Source organism: Aythya fuligula, chromosome 1 (assembly GCF_009819795.1).
Source record: "Aythya fuligula isolate bAytFul2 chromosome 1, bAytFul2.pri, whole genome shotgun sequence".
Lineage (NCBI taxonomy): Eukaryota > Metazoa > Chordata > Aves > Anseriformes > Anatidae > Aythya > Aythya fuligula.
In genome coordinates this window covers 60,283,652-60,309,433 of record NC_045559.1, presented here as the reverse complement: position 1 = coordinate 60,309,433, position 25,782 = coordinate 60,283,652, and the positions used below count along the sequence as shown (strand labels likewise).

Sequence of the window (25,782 nt, the reverse complement as noted above, 5' to 3'; positions counted from 1 at the left end):
GGATCTTATCTTGCAGGGATGTAGAATGTCTGTTCACAGACCTGTCAGATCCTCAAAATGCAGACACTTCTACTACTGCTGTTACATTGACAGCAGGAATCTGAGGTTCAACAGCTACATGGCAGTCACTGCAGTTAAAAGTAATAATAATAAAAAAAAGAAGTCAGAAGGTATCAGTTTACAGTGAGTTCAGGTGTCCAGGTTGTGGCAAGTTGTTTGTTTTAGAGAGGATGCTATGCTGTTCCAAGCAGAGCTATGCAAACATATTCTACCAAGCCAGAATGTTTTTCCTAGAGCTAGTACCTTGTGTCTACTGAAAAGCTTGGCTTCAGTTCAGAAGAGTATTTTACTAGAGAATTCACATATGCAAAAATGAACCTGCAGGATCTGATCCTATAAATCTAATCAGTCAGAGAAGCATAGAAGTTGCACAACTATGGAGATGAGAGACAGATACTATACAGGAGGTGAAAAGCCAGTCGGAAAAAGCTAGATGGGGAAGAACCAAGGTTCAACTTCATAATCACATTTCTGTTTCTATTTTTATCCTGTGTGTATAAAATGCACTCAGGGTGCAGCCTTTCCAGAAACTAAAACAGAGCTTTATATTTTGCCACCACTGGGCTGACTAGATCATCAGGAGATAAAACTGTTCTGGGCAATTCTACTGAATGTAATTCGTGTAACTAAACTAAAATAGAATGGTTGCATCTGAGTAGGTTTACGTGGTTAGCATTACTTGAGCTATTATGCTTCAGAGCTCTGCTGGGAAACTCTGTCAATCTTCTGAACTGGAAGGCCAGAGATCAGGTTGGAAAGCTCTTCACCCTCCTTTCATTTCTGCAGGGAAAAGCAGAGAGGAGCTTCAGAGTTCAAGGTAAAGGAATAAAGATTCTCAGGAGACTCCAGAGCTCTGTGTGGTTTAACTCTGCCCTGTTGAGCTCTGTGCTTGCTTTGCACTGGCTTGGGTCACTGTGCAATGCTGCCCTCTGAAAACCCCTCTGAATGATGCATAACCAGCACAGAGCACGTGCTGGGACTTGCACCCCTTTTCTGTATTGAGATCAGTGTATGTTTTGTAAGGCAATGGTAGCTTTGGGCTTCCAAAAACGATGTTCAGAAGAAGCTGCTCCTGACAGGAATCTCGAAAGGAGAAGATCTGGAGTATCCCTGGCTGTCTGAGGAACAGGAGGCATCGGTGCATGGTAACCACAGGTACATGACGACAGAAATCCAGCAAGAAAGTTAAGCTATGCTGGCTCACAGGAACGTTGATTTTTACTGATGCATCTGCCAAAAGCATTAGCTCCGCCTGGCCGTTCTGCTCATGCCTGGCAGGGGTACATGCATATGATGTAATAACCAGAAGGAAACGCTGTTCAGCTCCTCTTCCTGTGGGCTGGTGGCTAGTGGCAAAGCATTTGTGACGTCCCGCAGCGAGGCACGAAGGGAAAAGGAGGTACTGGACATACAGCTAGGAGTTCACGTGGGGCTCTAGCAGGCTGGTCATATTTCATTTCCGAAGGTCGAGCTGAATGCAGGGGATCTTTCCAACGTGGAGCAAGGGTTCAGAGGCTGGTCCGGTGCACAAGCACGTGATTGACACACCCAGGGGTGGTGGCTTAGCAGCCTGGTGGCAGGACCGTGAGTAGTGGTCTGAGGGGCTCTGACATCTTTTCTGGGGTGCATCTGAGGTGGGAGAGGGGAGGAAGTCGGTGATTTTACGGTTTGTGGGTTTTGCTTTTTGCTGGAAGGACACCTGCTTGTTGTTAATCAGACCATACGCTGCGTTTGCCTTCCTCAATTCATCCACCATGAATGAGGAGGAAGTGTGTAAAGTGGCGTGAGGTTGTCTTTAATGTACACAAGCTGTTACTGCGGAGAAACGAAAGGCAAATTTACAGGGTATCTCTCTTGCGCAAGAACAGATAGTAACACCTCAGGAAAAGGTGAAGGACACGAGGTGTCTTGATAGTGACATATTTCTGTCTGTTTATTAAGTGCTTCACCTCTGTTTCTTTCTAGTTGGGGTAAGATGTTGAGCGGAAATAAAACAATACAGAGCAGAAACACTAGAGAGTGAAAGTGAAAGCAGGGCTCAAGCTTATGGTTTCGGAAAGCAGAGGGTGTGACAGCAGAGCAGGAGCTCTGGGTCTGAGCGGGGATTAGCAATAGTGTGTGGAGTAACGGGAGAGGGAATAGGGATGGGGGGAACAGGGGAGAAAAACTGCTGGAAACTTCATCTGACTTTTCTCCGTCACATCCCACTCATAGTATCCAAAAACTTCCCGTTTTCCTGCCATGGCAGCAGCATACTGCTGTGCAGAGGGGAGAGAAAGGGTGGCTGCATTAAAAAAAAAAAAAAAAAAAAAGTTAATGGGAGCATTGGGTCTTACGAATCCCCTGCAATGGGATTTGAAAGAAAATGAATCAGGAGATCGGGAGTGTTTTTCTAGGAACAGGCCTGGCTGGTGTTACCATGTATACAGAGCAACCACGGTCTGAAGACAGCAGTGGAACAAGCTAAGGCTACAAAGAAGACCCGAGCCCTTCCTTCTCTTTGCCCTGGCAGTCTGTGGGGCTGCCAGGCCTTTTTTTTTGTGGACCCTTGCACTGCAACCAACTCCAGAAGTTTTCCTTTGTTTTCCCCGGGTTAGCCTGCTGTGAATACCCATGATCCCTGCCAAAGCACGAAGGGTGTCAGGGCCAGTTAAATGAACAATCATTTCCATTTGCACACCGTGTTCATATTTTTCAGGCAGCTGTGAGCAGCTCTACCACAGACCCTTGTAAACTCCGGTGCAGGTAGGTGGGCAGCTCTGTGTGACCTGTGATAAGGTTGTGTTGTAGGGACAGTGAAGTGATGCATAGACAAATGTCATCTGGACTGGGGTACAGAACTGGAGGAGGAGAAAGCATGGCAGTAAGCAAAGTGCAAACCCTCTGCATTTTAATTACAGGCGGTCAGCTCTCCTGTCTTTGGAGGTGGCGTACCTCAGGGCAGAGTGCTGGGAGGGGACTTTGCTGGTGAGCAATTTGTTCCTCTTCTGAGGGTTTGCCGAGTACCTGTGGTGGGCTGATCTTGGTAGGCAGCCAGATGCCCACCCTGCTGCTCTCCTGTCCCTCTCTGCAACAGGGAGAAAATAAGATGCCAAAGCTTGTGGGGTAAGATAAAGGCAGGAAGATCACCAGATTACCAGTTACCATCACAAACAAGATGGAATTGACTTGGGGAAAATTAATCTAATTTGTTGATAATTAAAATGGATTTGGAGGAGAAAAACAGACAGAAATCAGAACATCACCTTCCCCCCTCTTTATTCCCAGGCTCTCTGTCACTCCTGACTGCTCTGCCTCCTCCTAGGAGGAGCAGGTGGGGCCCAGGCCTGAGGTCCAGCCCTTGGATCTGTCTCTGTCTGTCATGGGGCACCCTCAGCCTTTCCTCACAGAGGCCCTGCAAACCCCTGATGGCACCAGGGCTCCTGTCCTCATGCAGTACCTGTGAGGGGTTGCTTTGTTTTCCTGACCCATGAAGGAGGGGTGGTGCTGTTGGTGCTTTCTGAAGGCACTTGGATTTTGGAATTTGCTAGAAGCCAGGTCTTGCTACTGTTAGCCAGGTGGCACCACTGCTTGTCACTTAACAAGCGGAGATCATTGTGTCAGTTGTGTTTTCTTCCAAAATATATTTTAGAATTATATATTTTTTAGAGAAAAACAGTGACCTGGGCCCAAGTCACTGAACTCAGGGTCATTTCTCTGATGCGTGCCATGCCAAACATACAAATATCAGTTCCTTGGTTTTGCAATTTCCAGCCCAAGAGGTCTTCTTTTCTGAGATGTGATTAGACTTCTGACCTCATCAGAGATATCATATATTTAGACAGCTTTGGAAAAGACACATATTGATTCTGGATCTTTCTTTCTGTGTTAGGGGTAAGGACGCAGCCAAGCATCAACCAGCACTTCTGTGCGTGTGGTACCTCGGAATGGAGAACATCTGGTACTGGCTTGATGACTTCGAGTGGATTGAGTATGGGAAAAAGGTGAGGTCCTCGGTGTCAATGCCAAGAGCTCTTGTTCAACCATCTTTGGAGAATTGTTTAGGGCACATTGTTCTGCAGCTGGTGTGGTCTACGTGCCCTGCTGGTGTCCTTGCAATGCTGCTCTGATACCCTGGTGGATTTGTCTTACTCATTGTCCCTCAAAGCAGTACTGATACTCAGTGAAAGCTTTCAAAAGACTAGCTTTGAAAAACAATTTCATTTTCCAGAGGCAACAGCAGTAATTTGACTGAAGCTGACCACACAGACTGAATGCTTCTTTCTTGCTGTTGTTATAAGCAGCTGTTCCCTGTGGGGTACCCCTACATCCCTGAAGAACAAAATGCTGGAAGTATTAGAGACTAGTTCCACATGGCATCTCATTGCTGTGGCTTAGGGAAAAAGTGGTATGTCCCTACAGAGTCACCTAAACTGAAGACTAGTTTAACAGTATAATTTCCTTGTTCTTTCTTTAGCATCTGTATCATTCACCTGCCACGGTAAATTCTGCAGATCTGGAGAAGGCGTTTCTAGCTGACCCTAAAGGCACTCTGTTATTCTCAGCCGGTTCACAGATATATGAGTTAAACTTTAAAGGTGAAGTATCTCTTTATTTACCATTCATTACATAGCTGACTCTAAGGTGGCCTCCGTCATGTGGAGTTGTTGCTCTGTCTGGGTTTCTTTGAGCATGTCTTTTTTCCTCCAATAAGTTTTCTCCAAGCTGAATTTGAATATTAAGTACATTTCTCTGCAGTTCTGAGATACTCTGCTCAAACTTACAGACTTGTGCATCTGTGGTCAAAAAAGCATCTCTGACAATGCTGTACATTTAGAACAAAAACTGAGAATAAACACCTCATGGCATCTGGCTTATGCATTCAAGTTTACGTAACAGAAAAGGAGAAATGAGAAATTAAAAAAATAATATTAATATATAAATGTAAGAACTAAAAAATCAAATGGTGAAGAAGTAAGCTCTGGTAGACATCTTGCAAGATAGTTACGGGGAGAGAAAACACAGTGCAGCAAAGGAAAAATTATGGGCTAGTTACACAGGGAGAGAATGGGAAAATAAGAAATGTTTTTCTGTTTCTAATTATTTATAATTTATTTAACCATCTTAAGGTTTCTGCTAGCTTTCCAAACTTTAAATGTTTCTTGGCATGAATAAAAAGAATGGTGTTTAAAGGAGGAAACAATGGATAGTTAGCAATGCCACACTGTGTGTGCTCTGTGATATTGTTGCAGGACCAAAAAGATGTTCCTCAACCCCAGCTAACAAACCCATATTGCCAGAAAAGCCAGACTTATGGGCTCCATCATATCCTCCTGCTGCAGGCCAGACATCAGATGTGGTTTTCTCTGGCCAACAGCCTGGATGTGAATGCATCTGGAGGTGCAGTAGTTGATGGTTGCATTTGAGCTTCACAGCCTATGCTAGTAGGTTGTTGACCTTGATGATCTCCAAGGAGAAGCTACCCAAGTGGAAATGGTCTCAAACTAAGAAGTATGGAGTGGGGTGGACATGATAGAAAGAACATCACCGTTCAGCCTTCAGGGCTACCTGTTTTATTTGTATTTCTTTTCTAAAGGCTCAGTGTGTCCCCGGGCAATAAGTTATCTAATTATTGAGGTTTTGTGTTTTTCTTTCAAGACATGGTCCAAAGAAATTTGTTCTCTCAAACTCGAAGAAAAGTTGTCCGATTACCAAAAGCTCTGTCCCCTCCATTTGGACACAACATGAGGTACTATACATTGATTATTTCATAATGTCTCTGGATGATGCCACCTTTCTACTAAGAAATTCCTCTTACCTCTCTACAATTCAAGTTTAGATTTCTTAAATTCACTTTTAGAAACCTTTTGCTGACTAGTTTAACAGGAAATTTTGCTGTGACAGTATATTTGTAAATTATGCAATACTTCTGTGAAGCATGCTTGAGGGATATTTAGCGGCAGTCTCTGGCAGCCTTTACAGACCCATAGAGTAGATTTGTTCCTTCTGTGAGAGTAAGGTCACACAGGGCTGACACAACTGTGCCAGGAATTTTTGTTCCTTGATTTATGCCTCAACAATGCAAAACTGTGCACAGGGTATTACCTCCCAAGAACTGTGGAGCAGATAGATGACATCCCCTGGAAAGCTAAGTATGAAATAAAACAGAAAAAAAAAATCCCCTAAATGAAGTGACCAGGATGCAATTATTTGGGATAGTCAGTATATGGCTTTTTTAAAGGAAGTTCAGCATGACAGAATTTGGGCACATTTGCTGTAAAAGTCAGTTGGGCTATTGTTTTACTTAAAAAAGAAAAAAAAAAAAAAAAAAAGCTTCAGAAACTCACTGTCAATGCATGAGAAGCCAAGAGTTAAATTTAAGGGTAGGTTCAACCAAAAGTTTAAAGGCAAAACAAACCGAAGTTCCTGAACAGATGCTAACGCTCTGATTGCCTGTGATAAAACATTCATGCCAGGTGGACGGTTGAAGACTTGTGCTGGGAGTTGTTAAGCACTGACTGCTGCAGTAGTGCATGGGGGCACTGCTGTCCACCCATGGCCTCCTGCCAGGCTGTTCCTGGGAACAGGGAGGGACAAGCTGCCCATCTATCTGGTGATTTAGAGATGAGTAGCCACATGGAGAGTGAGGGCTCATGGTCCTGTTTCCTAGAGGTGCAAGCAGCACACATGGAGGTCTATCAGAGAGCAGTTTTACAAACCAACTGGCTATGAGCATCTGTTACTTCTTGACTGAAGTACTCCTACCACTGCTTTGGCCTGCCAAGAAATTAATTAGTGCTATTAGAATGTGTATGGACATCTAAACTGGAGAAACTGGAGAAAGGGGTAACTGTTATGTGGAAGGTAAAATAAAAATGAAAATCCCAGGATGCCTGAAGGGTGCTGAAAAGCCAGCTGGATTCTCCAGAAAGAGGATTTGGTTGGAAGTGTTATGGATTGTGACGCGCTCTTTCTCTTTTTCTCTCTTTCTCTCTCTCTCTCTCTTTTTTTTTTTTTTTTTTTTTAGCCAGGACATGAATCTATCATTTTCTTCATGCCCTCCAGAATGGGACCAATCAGCAGTGCCTGATATTGGGTACAAGGTATGTATTCTCACCTCTCCAGTGGGTTAAGTGAACTATGTTCTGCACTAATTTTCCTGAGCAGTAAGCTATATAAAACATGACCCTCATCTCCAAAGACCAAGGTGACTGAGGTAGTCTGAGCTTTTAAACATACCTTCTACAATATGCAACTATGAGGTGAAACAAGACTAATGGTGCCACATTCAGAATAGATCTGTGTCTCCTGGGAGGCTCTCTGAGATCCCGCATATATACCATGCAGGCTAAGGGCACTGCTGGTCTAGCCTGTCCCATGCATTCTTTCCACAGCAGTTTATCCTCTGATAAACTGGATAAATTGCATTTTAAAGGGGATTTTTAGTATTTCCTCAGTCTATTTAAGGCAAAATGTTATTTTCTGTGGTAAAACTAGGGGTTGGCCCTGTAAGAGAGTATCTAGAAGGATCTAGGGTGTCAAATTAAGGTGAAACTGATACCCACTCTTCTCCACACTGAATACTGCCATGCGTTTCAGATCTGGGTTAATCTGAAGTAAAATTAATCTATACGCATAAGAAGTGTGTCCACTGAAGGCAGTTTGTGTGGTATTACATTCATTTTCCTGTGCATCAGCACCTCAGTGCCTGTGCTTCCAACATGTGGAGAGAGAGTGATGGTGGGGAAAGGATGGTTAAGTGAAGAGACAGCAGAAGCTCATGATTTTAATGGCAGGGCTTTTCCTTTAGTGCAAGGAGGTTGATGAGTCCTTTGGAAGGGCTGGGAGCTGTTACTACTAGTAACACCTTATTTTTGATGTTTTTAAAATTTTCAGTTGGTAGAGCTCAGTTCCAGTTCCAGCGAATATGTAAAAATTCAGAGGCTGTTTGAGAAAACAATGAAAGATTACAACATCTGTCGGCTACAGAGGGTCCAGAACCCATCACTATGGCAAGTTTTTCAGTGGTTAGTATCTGTTTTACTTCATTATTCTCATGGTAGCAGAGCACTGCAATTTCCTGATCTATTGTCCTCGCAGGCTGTGATAGGAATTGCCAAATGCAGTAGTCCAACAGAATTAAGACTGCCGCACTCCCATGTGTCCTGGTCTAGCTGGTAGTGAGGTTCAGAACTTATTTCTAATAGGCACACATGCCCAAATACATGCATATACGCACAAAGTGCATCTCTATCTCTTGATAGAGATATATCTGAACACAAAAATTAACACAGACAGCACAGCACTCATGCAATCATAAGTAGTGCCAACAATCTCATCCTGTTCCCTTCTGGCTAATCAGAATGAAAGCTTGTTATTGGAAAATACATGTGCACATATTTATGTATCTAAGTACAGGTAAATACATGTATATATACAAACACAGATACACATATTATAGATACATATATATGTACACACATATATATATATGCACAGTGGTATGTGTCTCCTCAGGATCTGGTCTTAGACACTCAGTTTATGCATGTGCTGGCCCTGGGGTCCTCTCATCTCCAGTTGTGTTCTGCACAGATATACAAATGTGCAAATGGATCTCAGTTGACCTCTGTACTTCATGTTGCCTTCTGTAGTTGTCCTGAACCTCCTGGTCCCCCTGGTAGGCAAACCAGACCCTCTGCTCTATCCAATATCTGGCCCAGACTTATGACTGCTCCCATACCCGTGTCCCAGGTCACTTACCCTCCTCACTGACTGTCCAGCTTGATATTCACTAGTGATCACACATTCACACATGCATATCCTTGCTGCAGTTGCTTGTAAGCTGAGGCCCCACTTCAACTACTGTACACATACCCCCATATGTGCTCCTGCGTGTGGTCTGGAGGGTCCGTTGCCCAGGATAAGAGTTAGAAATGGAGTTTAATGAAGAGATAGGGCAGACTGCATGGATCAGGTGCTGGGCCTGGCTACACAAGCCTACTGACCAGTCAGTCACCTGTTTATAAATCACCAGCCCATTTTGCCCTTTTCCATCTGTTTTCCCATGTGTGTTCCTCACTAGGCCACCCTGAACCTTCCCTTGCCTTGCCTCTGTTCCTCCCTTCAAACATCCCTTTATAAATCTTGTGCAATCCCCAAATACTTTTCCCCTGCATCCCACAGGGAGTCCCATACCCCCATAGGCAGTACCCACCTCAGCCCATCAGGTGCTCCAGAGTCTCTCCATTGCTTGTGGTGCTGGGCGTCCCCCTAGCCCCTGGGGCTGAGGCTCCCCTGTGGAGCTCTGAGGGCTGAGCCTTCTTTCTTCCTAATCAGGTTATTGGGGTTCCCCTGCCTGTCTCTGCCTCTGTGTTCCTGTGTGGGTGTGGAAACAAGACTTTTTCTGCAAGACCTAACAGGTTGTATGTGTGGGTCTTGCTTACGTTATTCAAAAAGAAACATGCTTTCCTTCGCTGTGACTGAGTCGTGCCATCTCAAATTTATTCTTTTTATTGCTTAGTCTCTTCTACATGGGAGTTTTAAAAAACGGACTTTTTATGTGGTAAAGCTACAGGAAGAGATTCTACAGTCTTTACTGTGGCTTCACACTGTTTGTTTATAACCATATTTATTCATTCATGATTTATATAACCTGGGAACAATTCCCGCTTGAGATGTTTGTCTCTTTACTCTCTAATGTGATATGAAGTTTTGGGTTGATGAAGTTTTGGGTCCATGATGATTCAAGAACTTTTTGGTTTGCTGTACAGTAAAGTTACCAGCAGAAGGGCAAGGCGGGCAGGAACCCCACCAAGAGCAGTTTGCATCACTGTTCCTCCACAACCCCAAAGTAGGAGGAGCTGGGTTGGGAAATTGTCCTTGCTTGAATCAGGGCAACAAGTTATTCATTTTTGTCATTAGGCAAAAGGAGCAGATGAAGAAGCTCAATAAATCAAAATGTGTGGATGAGCGGCTCCTGTTCCATGGGACAAATCCATCCCTTTTGCCAGCCATCTGTGAGCAGAATTTTGACTGGAGGATTTGTGGCGTTAATGGGACAGCGTATGGAAAAGGTACAAGGGCATGGGCTGGACCTGCATTGAAACTCTCAGGGTGTTTCTAGAGCTCAGGGAAGAGCTGAGAAGAAGCCATGCTTCCATTCTGTTATTTGTGAAGTTGCGTAGAGTGAAAGCCATCAGGTCAACCTGTGTGGTCTTACCATGGGCCCAACCCCAGCTGTGGTGGGACTCCAAAGGCAACAGCAGGACCTGCTGGCCTGGGAGGAGTGGGTTCAGGGGCCTCAGCAGCATGGGCTCCAGATGCTGGCCAGGCTGGTGGGTCTGTGTGAGGTGACTGACTGTCCCTGACCACGGCGCTCCTGCCATTAGGGCACTCTCATCTGCATGCCTCTGCGTCACTGTAAGCAGTGTCAGCAGCTGTCAGGGGGTCTGAAAACATCCCTCTTGGCAGAATAGCAAAGCTCTTGGTCAGGTGGAACAGAGAGCTTGATTGAGAAATGCAGCTAGCATCTGTTGATGCTTTAAAAGAAGCCAACATGAAAACACATGGTGAGGATGTGTGTAGAGCTACCTGGGGCTGTTGAATCGCTATCTGCCAAAGGGCAGATAACAAATATTTGTTCTTTGGTTGATGCATTGTCTTACCTGTGTATTTTCCTGGTCCCTAGGAAGCTACTTTGCCAGAGATGCCAGTTATGCTCATGTTTACAGTTCCTCTAGGAGTGGTCACTACAGCATGTTTGTAGCTCAGGTTCTTGTTGGACAATTTGTTCAGGGACAATCTGAGTACCTTCGTCCTCCACCCAGACCCGGCAGTCCCAACAGGCTTTACGACAGCTGCGTGGATGATCCAGAAGACCCTTCAATTTTTGTCATCTTTGAGAAGTACCAGATTTACCCTGCCTATATTTTGGAGTACCGCGTTGGATCTTCATGTGTGATTCTGTAGTGAATGGCAGAATCTTCTTTGTATTTTCACTGAAACAATAATCAATATATATATATATTTTCATATTTGTACAAGTTTAGAACTTGCTAATGTCAAAATTTCCTTTGAGAAGCTAGAGAACATTTTGTCATGCAGCAAACCAATGTCAATCCCCTGTGGGATTTTGGGGCATAGTTTTTGTTGGTCTGAAGAAGAGGAAACGGCACAGAGGAGAGGATGGATGCAAAAATACAGAGAGGAGTTTGGAAGAAAAGGAGTTTTCTGAATGCGTAAAAATTATTTTTGACTGCGGAGGGAGTTCACAGAGCCTCCAGCAATTAGGTGCCAGATTCTTCATTTAGAAGATCAGGCAGGGGTCTGGTGGGTGCTGCTCTAAGGGTGCACTGCGATGTGTGACTGCTGAGGTGTAGCTGTTTTTAACTTTGCGTGGGCTGGGCTACCAGATCTGAAGCAGAAGCACTCCTTGAGAAGCCCACGTTATTTCAGGGTCACTGCACAACCCTCGGTTCATGTCACTGCTAGAAGGAGCCATCCCACCTCTGGGTGTGGGTTGCTGCTCTGCTCCCAGTGCTACTGCTGATGACTGTACTAGGGTGGGCAGGATCAGATGCAGAGCATTCACCTACTTGAAAACTGACTTAGTCAAAAAGCCAACCAAACAACCCAACCCAACAATGACAACAAAAAAACACACAAACAAACACAATAAAGCACAGAACCAACAACTGCAAACCCAAAATACCAGCGAGGACAGTTCCCAGCTTTGCTTGTGCCAACCCAATAAAGAGACGGCAGGCTGCACCGCAGTCTTTGGCAAAAGGTGATACTGAACCTATAGCCCAAGCAGGGCTTTGAATGGTAAAATGTTGGGGAATATCTTAGTGAGTTGTTGAGAGATGAGATCACTACTGAAAATGAAAAGCAGCTTCATCAGTGAGTACTTCTGCATGGGGATTTAGCTTGATATTATAGATCTGCTAAAAATGTCCCGTGAACCTGAACTTACTGCTACCTTGGGAGCACCTGTGCGCCTCCCAGGTTCTGCAGCTGTGAACAAAAGCATTCCTTAGCACCCTTTCAGGTGAGAAATGCTTGCAAACAGGCAGCAACACGTGCCATTGTCAGCAGGCACTGAGCATGGATCTGACAGATACATGAGCAAGTTTTCCCCCTTGGGGGAAAAAGAAAAAGTGTGAGTTCTCTACCCTGTCAAGAATGGATTAAATAACTTCTGACTCAGACACATGTGACTGACAGCTTCAGAGTCACTGAGGTGGTGGTGGAGAAGGTCCAATGGAGGAATGCTGTGAGTAGCCAGGCTGCTTTCTGTGGAGCTCACTGCTCTCTGTGCCAGCCTGAGAGGTGCTGGGTGGGCAGGTGTTGGAGTGGGCTTGTCCCTGAGCATCCACAGTGTGTGGAGCTCATTCTATTGATGGATGCAGAGGACACCTCCTCTCAGCATGGGATGAAATGATCAGTTGGATCACGACTAATGACTTCTGCACCTTTCCAATACGTTGCCTGCTTTCAGGGTGCTGTTAAAGTGCTTTATCTGTGTCTAATGGGGAGGTTTAGGGAGCACATCAGCTGCAGAACACCCAAGGGAGAGGGCCATGCTAAGAGGTCAGCCCCCTGCTCAGGAGTCCCCAGATAGGAAATTTTAGTGTTTAAAAAAATAGAAAAAAAATCCTAACACACGCTCACAAAACACTCCCTCTGCGTGTGAGAGAAAGACGAAGCAGGGTATCGGCAACTTCTCTTGTCATTCCTTTAGCAATTGTCTTGCAGGAACCAGCAGCAATCTCAGAAGAATCAATTATGTTTTGCACTTAAATAAATAATGCATTTCTTCCACATACTGAGACGTACCTAATTTTCTCTTGCAAAGATGTTAGCTCAAGTGATCTTTTCATCGTAATTTATTTCTAATTGATTTCCTGGTGGTGGTGCTCTAAGGTCTTTGTAGTGTAGTCCCTGGTTTTAATGTTGTTGGTTACATAGTCATGCACCTGTTCCAGGCTTTCTATTAAATAACATCTCAGCAAGTTTTCAGGCTTTCTTTTAATTTACTCATGCCAAGTTTGACTTTTCAGCATTTTTTAAGAATCCTTTTAACAACTTTGACAAAATTTATTACAGGCTGATTAGACTGTACAAACCTAATGCTTGATGGAAGGTGCTGAATGGCATGTTGTTTTTCAAAGCACTTAAACTCCTAAAAATCAAACTGAGCCCCAAAACCTGTAAGAAAACACAGATACTGTTTTTGTTGTAACATGCTCAATAATTAAATTTATCAAAGCTGTTTCTGGACCGAGGCAATAACAACCCAGAATTAGCATGTGGTTGTGGTAATGATGTGGGACCAAGGGCTTGTGGGGAGGGCAGGGTCCTCAGTTCGGGGCTACAGGATCATCAGGAATCAGGCTTTCACTGCCCAGGGAACAACCTCTTCCAATTGCTCCTATTCTTTTGTTGTCATGCTTCTTTTGGGGAAGCCTGTTGTCTGCTGTATTGAGCCCTAGACACAGTTTTCCAAACCAATTTGAACTATCTTTCCAAGATTACTTTTACATCTAGCCTACAAACACAAGGAATAGGGAAGGCTAACCTGGATCATATCCATCTGTTCTGAATAAGCTTAGATTTTCCTTCCAGATGCTTTGCTGCAGTGTCAAAGGAGCCATTAATCAGTGTGCCAGAGCTCAACCTGAAAATACCTGGCAAGCATCTACATATAATATTCTAACCACTGGAGGAAGCTGTGTCTTTACTCATTCCCAAAGAGCAGCATTATATCACTGTGTGTTCTCTGAATCATTTCTCTTGGGCTGTATCTGCAGCTTCAGTCTCCTTAAATTCTTTTTCAAAATTGTTTTCCCTTTGCCACGTCCAAAAGGGATGTTAGAAGTCACATTGGTCTCTGTTTTCTTTAACACTTTGTGCACTCTTTCAGTCTTGCTTCCTGTAAGTTCCTATCTTCACATAACTAGTTTGATTGAAAGTTCTTACATAATCGCTTGAAAACCACTTCCTTTTTTTGGGGGGGTCACACTGAGCAACTCATGTTCCTTCCAATGCTCTTCATATTTCTTTAGTATAGTCTTAGATGTGATTTGTTTCAATGCACAAAACTGTAGGCTACTAACTAAACCTCAACCTTGTGACAGCACTATCAAAAATGCATTTTTTTTTTTTCCATAAGGGCTTCCTCCAGTTGCTGCTGTTTCTGTACTGTCTGAGTAACTCCACGGTGTGTTCTGCTCACCTGTTTTTTTTCTATTTTTTTTTTTTTTGTTTCCTCCTCAGATCAATTTTTGCAACTATTTTCCTTTTTTCTTCAACTTCTATTTCTTTTTGTTCCTGTTAACCAATGGTATCTAGGAAGTTTTCTGAGACATACCTAATGAGACACTCACAGGTAAATAAAAAGCTTAATTACATAGCAGCTGGGGAGGCAATTAGCAGGTGTCTTATCTATCTAAATGCTATCACCTGAGATAAAAATCAATGGAATTCTGTAATGACTCTGACTGTGAATTCATGAAGATTTTGGAGGTGCTGCTCATCATGGGTAGCAGCTCCTTTCAGTAGGCAGTGTAAGAGACATGGACTTTGTAGATAGGTGATCTATTCCAACATCTGCTGAGGTTTTGCTGATGAACCCAGGGAGAATCAGCAATACTGACTTCTACAATTGAAACATTGGTAAGAACCAAATAACGCTATTGCCACCTACCCAACATCAGGTGTCTGCTCACATACCAGGGGGCTGGTACACTCACACAGCAGAAAATGGCACGTCTGGGTTCAAGCACAGGAAAAGATAAAGTTTTAGGATTTGTTCTTTTCCCTGAGGATTCAGAAACCAGACAATTTTCAGGGCTATGAAATAATAACATATGTCTAGGAATTCCTCTTGACACTGCTTTGAAACAACCTGCCAGAAGCTGATCCTTTCTTCCCCCATTTCTCCTCCTTTACTTTTTTTTTTTTTTTTTTTTTTTTTTTTTTTTTTTTTTTTTTTCCCTCCAGTCAGTTCTGCACTTTTTGGCTGTTCCTTCAACTCGTTCAGTGGCACTGAGACCCACTGGTATTGGCCAGATGATTCCCTGCAGTGGATTGAGGATGGGAAGCAGGTGAACTCCACAGCAGCCCTGACACCCTGCTCCGAGTCCTAGCCACTAGTGGGGAACAACTGCTTTAAATTTTGTTTTGTTTTTGGTGAGGACCACCTGTAAGGTGGCAGAAAATCTTTCTCCATATTTCTGCATTGCTGACCAACCGTTGTATTTTCACTGATGCTCTCAGGAGAGCTCCTGAATGCCACCTCTAAGCACAGCTGCATGTCCTAGGAGTGGCTAAGATAATTATTGAGGCTATGAGGCTGTTTTTTTTCTGTACACACACACAAACACCACATGTGTATATACATTATATGCATATTTTGGGCATGGTATGTCACGACTCACTAAGAAGCCAAAAAACTTGGATTCAGAAAGTCGCTTCTCTAGAATACAGTGTCGCACTATTCTGACTATTAAATACATTTCGGATGTTATGCTGAACATTTACAAAGACCCCATTGTGAGTATTCAATGTCAATTGCCTGTAATAGGTATTACCACTTCAGTCATTTCTGTAGCATTCAACCTGTGCTGCAGCCATGGTGACACCTGCCCAGGAGGAGACGGTGTATCAAGCAGATCAGGATGGCACTCTGAAACTTCAAGTTTGTTCACAGAAATAGGACATAAATTTTAAAGGTAAAATTCTTACTCATTTGTAATTTAATACATGTCTCTCACCTGAATGTGCCTCGTGGAGCCCTATGACCAACAAAAGTGTCTGTCCCAGCCAGAGGGAAAATACATCTTCAAAAGCATTCACTATAAAATTAATTGTGTGAATTGGGAAAGTACAGGAGATGTTGCTTATGTCTGACAGAACACAAAATGGGGGAGAAATAATAATAATAAAATCTAATTATTTTGTTTTAATTTGTGATTTGATTGCTGGAGCTATTGGACAGGAATACAGTTAAAAGATTAGAAAAATAGAGTCATGGTATTCAACAAAAAGAAAAGCAAAAGCATTAGGATAATAGTTTGAAACCAAAACCTAGGAGTGGCATTGCAAGAGCTCAAAACTCACTGTGTGATGGGATCAAAACAGGAGCCATTACAGGTGGCCAAGAGGGCGTGTGTGCACTGCTCATGCTGCCAGTTCAAGCAGGAGCAACGCTACAGAAAATGACCCCATGTTGTGGAGATAATAAAGTGAAAAAAGCCATTGATAAGTTGCTGTATGGGTACATCAGTAATTTTTCATATGGACAGTGTTCCTTTCTGTATAGCAGTGGCTGAACAGGGGCATACCAAATGGTGCTAGCCTGGCTCTGGTCTCCAGCAGCAATAGGTGCTGGATCCTTGGAAAAGAGGATGAGCAATAAGTAGTGATGCATCCCTTGCTGTCAGGGATATGTAGCTCAGGGACTTCCTAATTCACTGATTATAACTAAATAACACCTTTGTCTTTAATGGCCCTCAGTGGATTTCTTCTCTTCTCTGGGTTTCTTAAGTCTTTCCTGACATGCTGCAAACTTCTAGCACCTGCATTGTGTTGCAGCAGTGGGATCTGCAGTTGAGCTAAGCATTTATTGAAAAACTGCTCTGCTTCTGCGTGCCTTTATGTTTTCTTTCAAGATATTTTCCAGAGAAATCTGAAAATGCAGGTGACAAGAAAAATCTGCCAGTGGCTGGAGAATGAGTCTAGCAGAGGTGGGAATCAGATGGAGGAAAAGTGCAGGGTGCTAAGTTCAGGGTTGCTGTGTCTCTAGGTGATGAAACCCACACCTAGCTTTTAGGGCCTGCTGGGAAGAGGACAGTGGAGGCTATAGAAGTGAGGCCCTCAGGTCCATCCTTCTTGCTCAGTGTCAGTAATTTTGGGGGATTGGCCCAATTTAGGGTCTGTGCGGTAGGGGCACCACAATGCACCAGTGCTTGTCCATGGTCAGTACAAGAAACTGTTGGTATGGGATAGACAACTTGAACCAGTGGCAGGAACATGAAGAGGAGGTAAGCACCTCGTGCCAGCCTCTCCTCAGGGCTGCCGCTTCTTCTGCTCTTTGCAAGCTTATCTCAGGTACTGGGTAGTGCAAGCTCATCTCGGGTATCATACGGCCTCCCCACAGCTCAAGTGCATTTTGACTTACTCAGCACCTCTCGTGATTTTGCTTAGATCCCTCAGGACCCTGTGAGGTCTAAGCCTGAGCACTGTTTATTTTCTTGGCTGAACCAGAACCTTTCAGAATTGCTTTCATCTAAACAGCATTTTTGCTGTGTGCACATCTGGGAGGGAAGTGCATTTTTCTTTGGGAGATGCTAATAAACCACTGATGAAGAGTGCCAGAAAGTGATCCCATGTGCTGACAAAGAACAATAGCAAGACACAACCATTTTGGAAGCTGTGGCAATGTCCTCCAGCCACAGGTGGAAGGACTGAGGAGGGGGTGGTGGACCCCATTGGTAGGCCATGCCAACAGGCCTGGTCCATGCGTGTTGTGCTGGGAACAAGTAGAGGAAGAGTCCAGCAAACAGCTTCTGGTGGGTGTTGGGGTTAGGGCTGGGGAAGGCCTCTGCACTGGGGAACTCCAGGTCATAGGCAATTAACCCTGGTTGGCAAACAAAATGCAGCTCTGCGGGCTCCTTAACATGCAGCTGTCTTCCAGTGCATGTTTTCCTTCCCTTTTCTAATCCCCAACAACTGTGCTGTAACCTCTGCCCAGATGGAGAAGGCATTTCAGGCCAAACAGAAAGTCGCTCTCCGGTTTCAAGCAGGATCTCAGCAGTACGAGAGTAGTACCGGTGGGGTGTGGTGTGATAGGAGAGGCAAGGTTGTCTGTGGTGGAGGCTGCAGGGTTGTCAGGAATGCTTCTGGGACTGCCAGAAGCTGATCTGCCTTCTTTATTGCCCATGGACATACTTCTGTGCTCTGTCTATTGCTGATTAATAGAAAGCTGCTGGTACTGGCAACACAACCATGGTATTGAATGAGGTGAGCATCCCCCTCTCATGCCGTAACACCCTAGGCCATTTGCTCCCTTCCACCTGGCTGCTTCCCCCAAAGTGAAGGAAAGGTTGTGGTACATCAGGACAGGAGCTACATCTAGTCCCAGAGCCCATCCCCTCCACAGGGTGATAGGTGTCCACAGAAAAACCTAAGTTCGAGGCAGGCATGTAGCCATACACCCCCCCCAAATGCTCTTCCTGCCTCTAGCAATTTTTGTCTCAAGGATCTCCTGCATCAAGAATTGGTATCTATATGTATTAAGCCTGGATGCATTTCTCCTTCAGTAATTATACCATTATTTTTTAAACCTGTGTAAACCTTTAGCATCTGTTACAACTTGTGGCAAGTATTCCCACAGCTGAAATGAATGTTTGAAGGAGGAGCTCCTTTTCCTTGCTCTGAAATCATCACATGCTAGCTTTATTTAATGAGTAAAGCTAGGATGTACTCCTACTGCTTGTTTGGTCACCTCAAAAGTTTCTGTAAGGTTTGGTGATTTTCCTCAATGCTCCTTAGAAAACCAGCTCTGAAAACGGGCTGCCTTTACAGGTGGCTGTGGGATTTGGTGAAAATTCAAAAGTTCTGGGCATGTGAGAAAGGTCTGCTTTCTGCATACTTCTGCTGAAAGAAGCAAGTGAAAACCACCTGTTTTACCCATCAAGGCCCGTGGGAGCCATCCCCTTCAATAATCTTTCTTGGAAATAACTTGGGAGCCTGTAATCTCACCTCCTCCTTCCAGGGAGCCGCTGTTCCCTCACCAGAGGGCAGAGGAGGGTGAGGAGCTGCCAAGAGTGAGGTGGGTGGCACTGCACAGCGGAGGTGTGGGGAGGTGATGTGCATGGATGATCAGAGTGCTCTGCAGCTGCCTGCAGTCCCTAGACGGGGGAGGCCCTCTGATCTGCAGCCTGGTAAGCCTCCGATCTGCAGGGGCTGGTAAAGACAGCAGGGAGATTCTGCTGGGGCACAGAGATGAGTCCGCCATCTGATGGGCTTATATCACTTGCTCTTCCCCTTGACTTGCACACACAGGTGTGAAATCCAGCTCTGCTGAGTGTGCTACAAAAGCCATTGCTAACAAATATCCCTCTCCTTTGTAGCATCCAGAGCAGGGTCCTGCCTCTATAACTTCTGCAGATGTGGAGCAGTGGTTTCAAATTCATCAGGAGGGTCCTTTTGAATTTCGAGTTGGTTCACAGAAACATGAGAGAGATTTCAAAGGTAAAAGATCCATGTGCTTAACTCTTGACGTATTTACAGGGCTAACTGTCATGCAGCTCCAAAATGTCCTTATAGTACTTTTATGCTTGGATGCAAAAGCAACGAGGGCACATTTCATGGAGTACAAGCAGCTGGTCTTAGTGCAAGAGGAAGGGGAAAGAAGTAAAATATAAAATAGAGAAAATTGAAGCTTTCTTTTTTTTTTTTTTTTTTTTTCTTTTTTCTTTTTTTCTTTTTTTTTTCTTTTTTTCCAGGCAATTGAATTGGGCGTGGCTCTGATCTAAACAGAGAGCCATTTTACAGTAATGTCTCTGTCTCCTTGATGTTACAACATACTGTATTGAGATTGTAAATATGGGAAGCTTTTTTATGTATTTACAGTCAGGGACTGAAAGATGTAAGTATAATCAGGGCTTTTCCTAGTAGAAGAAAAACAAATTAAAAAAACAACCAAACAACAAAAAAACACCCTGCAAGCTTCTGTGGCGGCTACCTTGGGAGAGAGGAGGGAAGGTTGTGGTCACCACAATTTAAGATGACTGTGAACTGTATATGAGTTTCTATAGCATGTGTACGTTCTGTGCAGAGCTTAGAAAGAAATTACGAGCAATGACTGCTGCTCATGATGTGTCACATTTTAAGGAGACAATTCAAATGTTAAATGTTAAAAAGGTGAAAAGAGTGAATGTCTTCTGTCTAGAGGAGGGTGTGCACACCTTCCACACCAGTCTGAGGGAGCAAGAGGTATAGCAGAAAGCTATCCCCTCTCCTGTGTGAGGCTGGAGAAAGGGCATGGCTACTCTGGTGGACTTCTCCAACAGCTGGACAAAGAGGAGTTTGTCCAACATCTCTCACAAGTGAGCTGTGAGTTAGCACTCAGGAGGTGGCTGAGCACCATCGCTGTAGCTCATGCTGGGTTTATACTCCAGTTGAGTGAAGTGAGGCACAGTCAAAAAGATGTCCACAAACCTTTCAAAACTTTCACAGGCAACACTTAAGCACCTGTGAGTATTTACCCTGTGCTGTTGCATGAGGTCAGAGAGGAGAGGGGCCCTACTTTCAGCACCACAAGATGACCCAGTTCTGGTTGGAAGCCAGCTTAGCAACCTCCAGGTATCAGTGGTTTTGGAGGCACGTTCTACGTGAAGAGAAGAAAAGGTGAAATTGGGTGGTGATGGTAATCAGCTCCTCAGTTAGCTGCTACAATGTGAATTCCCTGTGCAGATGTCTTCTGAGTGACAGCAAAATGCCCGAAGCAGAAATGGCAGGGAGCAGAGGAGAGGCTCGATGCAGGAGAGCAGCGTGTGCAAGGCTAATCCCATTGCATTGCACAACGACATCTGCTCTCCTGGGCAGTGTTCCCAGATGGCAAAGGTCTCCTCTCTCATTCTTGATGCATTTGTCTTCTCTTTCACTAAATTGTCCAGTGAAATCTGAATGCTCACACTGAGGTAAAAAATCTGCAGAAGTTTGAGTGCTGCAAGCAGTGGCACAGGACAAGGTAAGGCATGGGATGTTAGGCTCATTATTTTCCTGGCTCTGGCAGGCACACTACAAGGAGAACACATCAGGAGAAATCCCAGTGGCATGGAGACTGCAGGGCAGTTTTCCACTTTCTGCTTACGTGAAGTTATGTGGGTGTTCAAGTAAATCTGATGGAGACAGAAAAACCTTACCGTAAGGGTGTTTCTAGGGTGTCTTTGCATGTTCTTCAGTCAAGGCTGGTACTGGTGACTATGTGAAACAGTGTCCTACCCAGGCCTGCAGAGTCTTACAGCCTGGGGAAGATGCACCTTTGACCTACCACACAGCCCAGTAGTGATCTGGGAAGCTCAGGGAAGAAGGCTGACATCCTGATCTGTGGATGCTTTAGCCTGGAGCAGAAGAAAGAGCATGACTGGAAGAATGGAGATGTCAGGGGAAGCACAAGGTTGTTGGAAAAGGGATGGGCGGTCTTTAGCAGTCAGGGCAAATAAGAGAAATGGGAAAGAAGTGAATGCTCTGGAGAAAAAAAAATGAACACAAGCTAGCAGTGTGCACAGGTTCAGTAGGCCAGTGGCATCCTGGCCTGCATCAGCAGTAGTGTGGCCAGCAGGATGAGGGAGGTGACTGTGCCTCCTTGGCATGGAGGGATCGTGCCTCAAATATTGTCTTCAGCTTTGGGCCCTGCACCCAAGGGGATTGGGTTGCTCGAGAATGTGCAGAGAAGAGCAATGAAGCTGGTGAATGGGCTAGAAAATTAGTTGTGAGGGGTGGTTGAGGGAATGGGCTGTTTAGTCTGGAGAAGAGGAGCCTGAGGGGAGGCCCCATCACTTTCTGGAATGGGTTGCCTGGGGAAGTAGTGGAGGTCTCCATCCCTGAAAGTATATAAGAGATGCTTGGAAGTGGCACTAAGGGACATGGTTTAGTGATGGGACTCAGTAGGTCAGGTTGATGGTTGCTCTTGATGACCTTGAAGGTGTTTTCCAACCTAAATGATTCTCTGAAAAGAGAGGTGTTGATAATCTGATGGGTTTTAGTGGCCTTTTCCTTCTCTGGTTTCCTTCCTAATAGGTAGAATTTTAGCAGTTCTGCCCTAGGCATCTAGGTAAAATCAGGAAAATTAGAGTTTTAATGGTTACCTAGGGTCTCAGCAGGTGCTATGTGAACTGTCCGGGCCACTGCATGGATTATTTATTTATTCATCTGTATCTTATTGGCAGAAAAGGCCAATATGGCCTGGCAATGGTAGGAGAGGTGATACAGGAATTCTGCTTCTAGAGCTGTCCTTCAGATGGGACTATGTTAGAGTATTGTTAAATATGTTTTTAAGCATGTGGCTGACCAAGGAAGGAAAAGGCTTGTTGAAAGCATTTTGTGATGCATCTTGCTGCAGTGCATTGCTGTAACATACATGGAAGGTCTCTTCTTGCAGCTCATGTTAGCAAGGGAGAAGAGTTTATGTAAAATAAAGAGATGCTTTTTTTTCTGAGGTATCCTGAAGGGTAGCTTACATCTCATGACCAGGAAACTGTTTCATAGATGTCTCTTGAGCCTGCTAATCTTGTTTAAACTTGTTTTAAGCAGGCAATCAGATGCTGCTGACACATGTCATCTGCTTCTGTCAGACTGGGACCATTCAGCCCTGTCTGAAATAGGATATGAGGTATATAACTTTTCACATCTGTTTGCTCCTTTGGGAAAAGTAATAGTCTGCAACGGCTTGTGTTGTGCAAATCTAAAATACATGCTCAAGTCCATGTGCTGGTTTTGTTAGTTTTTAGCCTGCAAATGTGTCACTTTAAAATGTACAGTGACAAAAGGGACAAGGATGACTGTGTAGAAGAGATTCCCAGGGGACACAGGTTTTGTTAAGATTGTCCATTGCATATGTGATGCACCATGGCATTGTACATCTAAAAGGTCAGTGCACTGAAATGTTGCTTTATCCATAGTGTTTTTGATTTGACCTAGATGACAGCTGATGGTCTGGAGGTTGAGCCTCAGTGCTCCCTATTCACAGGACTCTTTCTTGTTTAAAGCTCAGTCACGCTCTAGAATTTCAAGTCAAAGCATGTGCTTTAGGGGGATCATCAACTCATTTAGTATTGCTATAATGAGATTTAAATCTTGTGTATTTTTGAAACACTAGGCAGTGCGATTATAAATAAAACTGTCTTGATGACTCACTACAGTAACATTAGGGCTCCTGTAAACAGAGGAGTTAGTGCACATGTAAGATAAGTGTGCACTTGGTATTGAAGAACAATTCCACCTTCTTTCTCTTTTCTAACTGGGAACCTATTCTGAACCCCCTAGTGTCTTCGCACAGCTTTGCTTCAGCTTGCTTAGGACTACAGATTCTCTCTGGGCAGAAAAAATGTACTCCACAGAGAGCAATAGCTCCTTTGTATTACAGACAAGCCCTTGGAGTAAGAGCTTCGAGCACATTGGGACAGGAGTGAGAGTGAGGGAAGGATTGTGAATAAGTGAGAGGAAAAAAAATCCCATCCTGTGGTTGTACCCAGGTCCTCTGGGAGGGGTCGCCCAAATTGTTGTAACATGTTGGTCTCTGTTGCTGTAACTTTTCTTCAGCTGGTAGAAGCAAGTCACACTGACGGCAAATACAGGGAAGTCAAGGACATATTTCAGCAGACAGTGAAGGATTACAGAGTCTGCAGGCTGCAGAGGTCCTGAACCTCAGAGGTCTGAACTGTTGTGGGCATGGGAGTGTTCCCTGTGAGTGGGCTGCTCCCCTTCCGTGATTTATGATGAGGAAATAACCCATTCCACAAATGGAAAGGGGAATAGCAAAAAGGTTGGGGCCCTGTGGAATTAGACCTAGAATTTATGTGAAATTTATGTTTTGATTAGGAAACCCCAGCAACTTAAGAGATTTTTTATTATAGAGATGGCTTTTATAAACCTGGGGTTTAGATTTGGGGCACACGCAAATCTTGTAACTCTGTCTTTACATAAGCTATTTTAAAACCATTCAGTTCTATGACCTTTTTTTAGGAAAAAACAACAACCCCAGGCATTATAAGCTTGGGTTGTATATGACCTCCCTGTTGGGAGAACAACGTGGGGAAATGTTTTCTTTGCTGTTTGGTTTCTCACAACTACAATGTTCCCATTCAAAATGGAGAAGGCCAGACTTTTATTTTCACATGAAATCTGAGAGGTTGATTGACCGCAGCCGGAGGAGTGGGTGGACTGCTTCCCCAGGATATGGGAGACCTACACTTAATCCTAAACTTGAACTGAACCTAAGTCTCCCTGTTTTTGGTGTCTGCTCTTATCATTTCACAAATGGAGCATGGGATAGGGTCACTTGGGCTGGAGTACAGTAACCAGAGCTAATCCGAGTCTGAGGTTTTCCAAGGAAAAACAGCACCAAAACTGAATGTCTGTGCAAAAAAACAGTGGTTCCAGTTGGCATTAGCATTTCCCACCAATTCAGCAAAAAACCTAGTCAACACTCTGGTGGAGTTTGCTCTTTGTCTTGTAGGTGTAGCATTTCCTTGTGGTAAGCATTGTCGTGACTGAACAGAACATCAGAAATTAGTAGATGGATTTGATTTAATGGTCAGTGAGGGGATGGATTTAGTTGGTAAAATGAATTTTACCCCCCCAGATAGAGAGAGGAACTGAAAACTTTTCAACCTAAACAAGAGACTACTTCAGTTCTTCTCTGAGATTAGATATACTGAATTTGTAGCAAATGTGGTTGGCTTAATGGCCAGTGTTTTATAAGAAAAATCAAAGTCTGAGACCAAAACTTAGTGTGCTCTCTGTTAGGAATTAGAGTTCAAGGCTGCAGAGAGAGAGTGCACTGTTTGGCTTGTGATCTGTTGTCTTTATCCATATATGAGGTGTGAATAGCAGCAATTATTTGTATCAGAAATTCAGTTTTCTTTTTCTGGGTCTCTTTGCCCTCACCAAGACAACCTTGCATTTCTGAAATATCTCCTGTTATAACTAGCAAAGTTTCCTTTAAAAATATGAAGTGCAGTGGGAATATTTCTGTTTATGATGGCACAGAGATTCCTCTTCCAGCTCAAAATGTTCTTGGTTCATCACTGGTGTTGCAAGAATTAAGGTCTTAGACACTTTTCTTAGGATGGAGGCCAGGGAAAAGCATGACAGGGGAAAATCATCTAACACATTAGTTATCTTGGCCTTCCTATCACTGATGTGATCAGAAAAGAAGAAAACAAAACTTTTTGACGGCCGTCTAAGGATTAAGCCATCAGTCCCAGCCATCTGGGTGTTCTGGCTTGGCTGGTATTTATTATAAAGCCATAATCTGCTCAGATTATTTTCACAAAAGAGCCATGTCCCTTCCCCTTTTTTAATGGAGCTTTGCAAAGACAGTACTGAACAGAAATTAGCTGTGGGCACTAGTCCTACATGTCTTCCTTGGCGTGCTGGAAAACACCATCCAGTTTGATTTCAGATGAAAGGCTTTGTTCTGGCATGTGATAGAGGGACAAGAAAAAAAGATCTTAGCTCAGATCCTTTGCCTCATCTGATTTCAAACATCATGGGCTCTGGTTTGGTCAGGTACACAGAGATTTGCTGGTGAGACCAAGGCAATGCTCCCATGTGTGCTCTGTGCATGTTTTCCATCGTGCACGTGGGTCATATGATCACAACATTTTTTGTTCTATCCTCCAAATTATTTGGATCTGAGCATGATTTGGGTAATGAAGGCAGGAGATCCATAAAAAGAAGTGTTTGTACATGGTATATGCATATACCAAACATATTTTCTCTAGGCAGAAGAGCACGTGAAAAAAGAGAAGCTCAGGACAGGGCTGGATGAGTGGCTCCTGTTCCATGGGATGAATCCATCCCATGTGCCAGCCATCTGCGAGCAGAATTTCAACTGGAGGATCTGTGGCACTCATGGGACAATGCATGGAAAAGATACAAGCATGTGGGCTGGACCTGCATCGAAACTCCCAGGGTGTTTCTAGAGCTCAGGGAAGGGCTTAGCACAAG

At 44.1% G+C, this 25,782-nt stretch overlaps 1 protein-coding gene across 1 annotated transcript; it reads left to right on the top strand.

Annotated features, from left to right (window-relative positions):
* Nucleotides 1-1,411: 1,411 nt before the first annotated feature.
* Nucleotides 1,412-11,034, top strand: LOC116501766 (protein mono-ADP-ribosyltransferase PARP12-like). The gene is made up of 9 exons (XM_032207344.1): nt 1,412-1,459; nt 2,759-2,805; nt 3,932-4,043; nt 4,517-4,637; nt 5,698-5,788; nt 7,067-7,142; nt 7,936-8,066; nt 9,961-10,112; nt 10,727-11,034. The coding sequence occupies exons 3-9, from the start codon at nt 3,987-3,989 to the stop codon at nt 11,005-11,007; spliced, it is 909 nt and encodes a 302-aa protein (XP_032063235.1). The 5' UTR covers nt 1,412-1,459; nt 2,759-2,805; nt 3,932-3,986; the 3' UTR covers nt 11,008-11,034.
* The last annotated feature ends 14,748 nt before the right edge of the window (nt 11,035-25,782 follow it).

Coding starts and splice junctions, on each gene's coding strand:
- LOC116501766 (XM_032207344.1), top strand. CDS start 3,987: ATGGAGAACATCTGGTACTGGCTTGATGACTTCGAGTGGATTGAGTAT. Junction 7,143..7,935: donor TGCCTGATATTGGGTACAAG/GTATGTATTCTC, acceptor TAAAATTTTCAG/TTGGTAGAGCTCAGTTCCAG. Junction 10,113..10,726: donor TGGGACAGCGTATGGAAAAG/GTACAAGGGCAT, acceptor CCTGGTCCCTAG/GAAGCTACTTTGCCAGAGAT.